This window comes from Littorina saxatilis, linkage group LG17, assembly GCF_037325665.1.
Source record: "Littorina saxatilis isolate snail1 linkage group LG17, US_GU_Lsax_2.0, whole genome shotgun sequence".
NCBI classification, from domain to species: domain Eukaryota; kingdom Metazoa; phylum Mollusca; class Gastropoda; order Littorinimorpha; family Littorinidae; genus Littorina; species Littorina saxatilis.
Genome location: NC_090261.1, coordinates 60,574,992 through 60,580,991, shown reverse-complemented (window position 1 = coordinate 60,580,991; position 6,000 = coordinate 60,574,992). Strand labels below are relative to the sequence as shown.

At 41.2% G+C, this 6,000-nt stretch overlaps 1 protein-coding gene across 1 annotated transcript in view; it reads left to right on the top strand.

The window, feature by feature from the left end:
* The first annotated feature begins 738 nt into the window (after positions 1–738).
* Positions 739–6,000, top strand: part of LOC138951940 (uncharacterized) — a 29,223-nt gene continuing 23,961 nt past the window's right edge. Inside the window, exons 1-2 of the mRNA XM_070323504.1 lie at positions 739–1,793; positions 2,722–2,809. Coding sequence (XP_070179605.1) covers positions 1,664–1,793; positions 2,722–2,809 — 218 coding nt within the window. The 5' untranslated portion in view covers positions 739–1,663. The remainder of the gene's footprint in view (positions 1,794–2,721; positions 2,810–6,000) is intronic.

Sequence of the window (6,000 nt, the reverse complement as noted above, 5' to 3'; positions counted from 1 at the left end):
ACCAGCAGAGTTTGCTTGCTCTTGGATTTCGCTTTTTGGTGGTTTTGTGTGTGTGGATTTATCGCCGAAACGACAAACTGAAATCTTATATTGGTTTGTTTAAATGCAGATCGAGACATAGCCTCGGGCGGGTGTTTTTTTTCTTTAAAAACGTGTGTACTTTATTGGTGAATTCTGTTGCAAATGATCGATTGAAAATAAGTGGTACAATGCGGAGAGTGTGTGAAGCTGACGAAAAAGAACAAGTCGCGTAAGGCGAAAATACAATATTTAGTCAAGTAGCTGTCGAACTCACAGAATGAAACTGAACGCAACGCAACGCAGCAAGACCGTATACTCGTAGCATCGTCACTCCACCGCCCGTGGCAAAGGCAGTGCCCGTGGAATTGACAAGAAGAGCGGGGTATTCGTTGCGCTGAGAAGGATAGCACGCTTTTCTGTACCTCTCTTCGTTTTAACTTTCTGAGCGTGTTTTTAATCCAAACATATCATATCTATATGTTTTTGGAATCAGGAACCAACAAGGAATAAGATGAAAGTGTTTTTAAATTGATTTCGAAAAAAAAAAATTGATAATAATTTTTATATATTTAATTTTCAGAGCTTGTTTTTAATCCGAATATAACATATTTATATGTTTTTGGAATCAGCAAATGATGGAGAATAAGATAAACGTAAATTTGGATCGTTTTATAAATTTTTATTTTTTTTTACAATTTTCCGATTTTTAATGACCAAAGTCATTAATTAATTTTTAAGCCACCAAGCTGAAATGCAATACCGAAGTCCGGGCTTTGTCGAAGATTACTTGACCAAAATTTCAACCAATTTGGTTGAAAAATGAGGGCGTGACAGTGCCGCCTCAACTTTCACGAAAAGCCGGATATGACGTCATCAAAGACATTTATCAAAAAAATGAAAAAAACGTTCGGGGATTTCATACCCAGGAACTCTCATGTCAAATTTCATAAAGATCGGTCCAGTAGTTTAGTCTGAATCGCTCTACACACACACACACACACACACACGCACACACGCACACACGCACATACACCACGACCCTCGTTTCGATTCCCCCTCGATGTTAAAATATTTAGTCAAAACTTGACTAAATATAAAAACGGTAGTACTTGACTGAAACTGTTTCTGTAACCACTCTTGTCTCAGCGTGTACAGAGAAAAGGATGCTCTATCAATATGAGCCAAAATTCAGTGCTCGTGCGTTCCTTTGAAAGTCAGCTAATTAAAACGGGCAGAGCCTGCTTACCTTTGGACTGATTTCGCGTTTGAGTGTCCTTGTGGAGTTATTGCCAAAACGACAAACTCAGTGAGCACTGTGGAGGATTAACCCGGAACATCAACGTACCTGGACGGAAATGCCAATAAAACTCAAAACTGAAGCAATGAAAACTGGAATCACCTGTAACAACTGGCTCACTATAAAAAAAATTCATACTGGACGCTTCGATCTAAAGGCCTGCGTTTAAACAGTGTGTTCATCAATTATCGACTGGTACAATACAGGATATAATTTCAGAATCAACAACATGCCATAAGCTTATAATGGTGATCTAAAGATCTTCAAACAATCTCAGTCAAGCTCCATTCGTGGCAAATTCTTCATTCCAATCCCAGCGGCCTGAAGCTGAGAGTGACCTTCAGGATGGGGTCACCACAAGAGAGAGCGGTCAGCCTCATCAACAAACCCGCTCCTGCACGTGCAGAGCGTGACATAGAGATGGTGTTGCCATGGCTACAGAAACGGAGCAAACTCCTCATGGAGCTCGATCGAGGTAGGATAAAGTGCAATATTTCCTCGTTTTTGTATATTTTGTTTTATATTTATAACATAATTATTCAACTGACAAAGATTTAGCATTTTCCGGTCTTCGTTTGATTTCCTATCCCCTCACCTTTCCTAAAACAAAGAAAGTCAGAACTGAAGTAGAAAGTTGATGGAAAATATTAGTGTTAGTAAGTCGCCTTGGCTACTGACTGACTAGAAAACAAGTAATTGAGAAAAAAAACCCACTAAGTATTTGGAATTCAGCATTTTTCAGAATAGACGATGTTCGGAAATAACTCTGTCGGGTTTGTATGGGCCGTGGAAGAGGGAATACTCCTGCTTTTAGTGAGGCAAACTTTCCCACGTGACATTAAAGGCCAGTCACTAGCGAGGGATGTGTCTGAAACACGTGGACAAGGAGCACGCGTAGAAAGCTTGCCTCATGAAAAGCAAGAGCATTCACTCTTTCACAACCCATACAAAGCCGACAGAGTTATTTACTGCCGAATTCGTCTATTTACACTGAAATCTGTTTTTTCAGCGGCAATGGGGCGGGGATGTAGCTCAGTCGGTAGCGCGCTGGATTTGTATCCAGTTGGCCGCTGTCAGCGTGAGTTCGTCCCCACGTTCGGCGAGAGATTTATTTCTCAGAGTCAACTTTGTGTGCAGACTCTCCTCGGTGTCCGAACACCCCCGTGTGTACACGCAAGCACAAGACCAAGTGCGCACGAAAAAGATCCTGTAATCCATGTCAGAGTTCGGTCGGGTGGGTTATAGAAACACGAAAATACCCAGCATGCTTCCTCCGAAAGCTGCGTATGGCTGCCTAAATGGCGGGGTAAAAACGGTCATACACGTAAAAGCCGTGGGAGTTTCAGCCCATGAACGAACAAACAAATCAGCGGCAATTAATGCGTCTGTTGCTTTTCTCCCAGACACACTCAAGGATATTCTGCGTCATTGCTCCTACGAAAGAGCGGTCAATGATGACATCATTCTGCAGCAAGGAGACAGGGGTGATAAGTAAGTTGTTTGCTTCTCTTTCATCTTTTGTTTTTCAAATTGTCTTTTTAAAACTTAATATATAAGTGCACTTCGTCTTCATACTGCACAAACGCGAGATGATACTAGAAATGGTCTACATGTGATTCCATACAATTTCAAATGAGCTAGTTCTGTTGTAAGGCAGACATCTTCTTCTTCTTGGCGTTCGCAGAGTAAGTAAGGCAGACATGAACGAAATGAAAATATGAAAAGAAAGAGACAGAGAAAGAAGAAGAAATAAAACATGCATAACACTGTGTGTGTATGTGTGTGTGTGTGTGTGTGTGAGAGAGAGAGAGAGAGAGAGAGAGAGAGAGAGAGAGAGAGAGAGAGAGAGAGAGAGAGAGAGAGAGAGAGAGAGAGAGAGAGAAACACAGAAAATGTGAACGTGAGCCCAGGACAGACTATCACATGCACTGAAGTAGCGATTACAAGTACACAATGCCAGCGGCGACGAAAGTACCTGCAATTATCAACCTTCCCAAACATAATGAACCTAACCAGTCAGAAGACAAAAACAAGGAGTCAACGTACTGTACTGTAGGGCCTATACACCTTCGTGAGCGTAAGAGCGTAACCTCGCAATGTTGTGACTGGTAGCTCAGATCAGCTCAATTTTGCAGTAATCGCGCCCAGAAAGGGAAACGGACGTTCAATAACGTTTTTCTTCTTACAGTGGAACCCCCTGTTAAGACACCCCAATTCAAGACTTCCCCCTTTTTAAGACCTTGATTTTTCACATTTGCTTTTCATAACCTCTGTAAATGTACCCCCATTTTAAGACTCCCTCCTTTTTAAGACCTGATTTTCTCAGATTTTGGGAGGTCGTACAAAGGGGGGTCCACTGTACTGACCGCACGAGCACGTTGTGACCGTACGCTGACCCAACGAGGAATAACATGTTGTTGTTCGTAGTGCCGGGCTGGCACGTGTTGTTATTAATAAATGCTATGTAAATAGTACAAGTCTTTGTGCTGTAGATCATGTGCTATGTTTGTCAGACGAGCGGACTACAATTGATGGTTTGTTATTAATACTGAGTATTTTCACACCTTTGTGTAATTTCCATGCTATGTTTGTCGGAGGTGTGGACCAAGAGTCGTACTAGAGCAATATATTGAGCACTTGTCGTTAAAAAACAAAAACAAACTAGGACTGAAAAAAACCCACTTCATTTGTAGGATTTCATAAGGTTCCAAATGGGCACGCACTTTTTCGCGGCTGGTCTGTTGCAAATTTGGGACTTAGCAACATGATATGGGACTTAGCAACATGAGTCTACTTCCTGTTTGTTTGGGAGAAAAGTACTATCAGGATAATAAACAGAGGTGTATGCCAGTGTTTAACTTTCCAGGAAAATTCTGATAGGTAAAAGAAACTTAACCACAGAGCAATGTTCAGCTATTCCCCACCATTTATCAAGAGTTCTAATAAAATATCTTTAGTCAACAGCGAATTTCTTTTAGCTTTTAGTAAATAATTTTTTTCACAGCAATCAAACAAACTACGAAACAAAATAATAAGAAATCCTCAAACCAACCAATCCGACGACCGTATGACCTTTACTTTTCTCTTTTGCGAAACCAATTTTAAAGCGCAACAAGAACTCAATGTTGCACGTTTTCGAACAATGTAAATGATCATTGTGTGGAATCGAGTATTGTATGATTTATCGCTTATTACCATGCAAGCACACGATTCACGTCTGACTCCCGAAACAACCTGTTGTGTGTGTGCCGTGGTAAATAACTTTTTGCAAGCCTGCTACTTGATATGAAACGCAAGTCGAAATGCAATAATGCGATGAGGTCCCAAACATTGAGAGTAGTTGAAAGGGAGAACCCCGAAGTGCCAATTACTTGCTTCTATACACTCTCTCGCAACAAGCCACAATGACACACAATAAGTATTGTTCCATTGAGTTCGTACCTCGGAATGACATTTGCTTGCTCTTTTAGCCCTCCCTGCCATTTCGAGGACTGCTTTCTATTGTGTTCTGTAAGCAATATCCCTCCGATTTTCCAAGACCGCTGTCCCTTTTCCCGATATTAAGAGCGTGTCACATTTTTTGAATTCATGTTTCAAGTTGATCAAATACGTTTTTTTGCTTTCAAGGGCGCCCTGCCATCAAGTAAACTGAGAGAAAATGAAAAGATTCGTTTGTTTATTTTGCATAAAAGGTCGTATTTTGTGAGGAGTCGTTCAATGTTTAAACTCTAGTTTCTTCTTTTGTACTTGCATGTTTCATTTTTTGTAAGAGGAGGTGCAACTTTGTTGTCGTTTCAATACAAGTTTCTCTTTGTTGTTGTATACAATGGTCTAGGCTTACGTTGCATATTCCTTGTCACACACACGCGGGCGCACACACACACACACACACACACACACACACACACACACACACACACACACATATACACACATACACACACACAGACACACACAGACAGACACACACACACTAATACACACACATACACACACACACACACACACACACACACACACACACACACACACACACACACACACACACACACACACACACACATATATATATATATATATATATATATGTATGTTATTGTCCTGTTGTGTCCCTAGGAAAGTTGCTCTTTCCATCGAACATTGTCTGTCTGTCTGTCTTGTCTGTTTGTCTGTCTTGTCTGTTTGTCTGCCCGTGTCTGTCAATCTGTTTGTCTGTCTCTCTGTCTCTGTCTCTTCTCTCCTCTCTCTCTTTTCTCTCTCTCTCTCTCTCTCTCTCTCTCTCTCTTTCTATCTCTATCTCTCTCTCTCTCCCACTGTCTATCTGTCAATTTGCCTACACCACACCCCCACCCCACCCTTACCCCCCCCCCCTCCCCTCTCTCTCTGTGTGCTGAACGACAATAAGCAAACAGACCAGGAATTGATCGCGACGGCATAGATCAACATTGTTTCTGTCACAGAAAAGCATACAATGAGATTTTCATAATGGTATGGATTCCAGCCATCGTAAACTTATATCAGCACTATGCGAAGCTTGAAATACCAACTAATGTGATTGTGATCAAACATTCATGATCTTCATCGGCCCGAAAATGCTTTGTTTACACGAATCTTTGATCTCACAGCGCTTATTCTCTACGTTCAGATTTTTGTTCCTATCCTTGAATAGGCATGACCTTTTC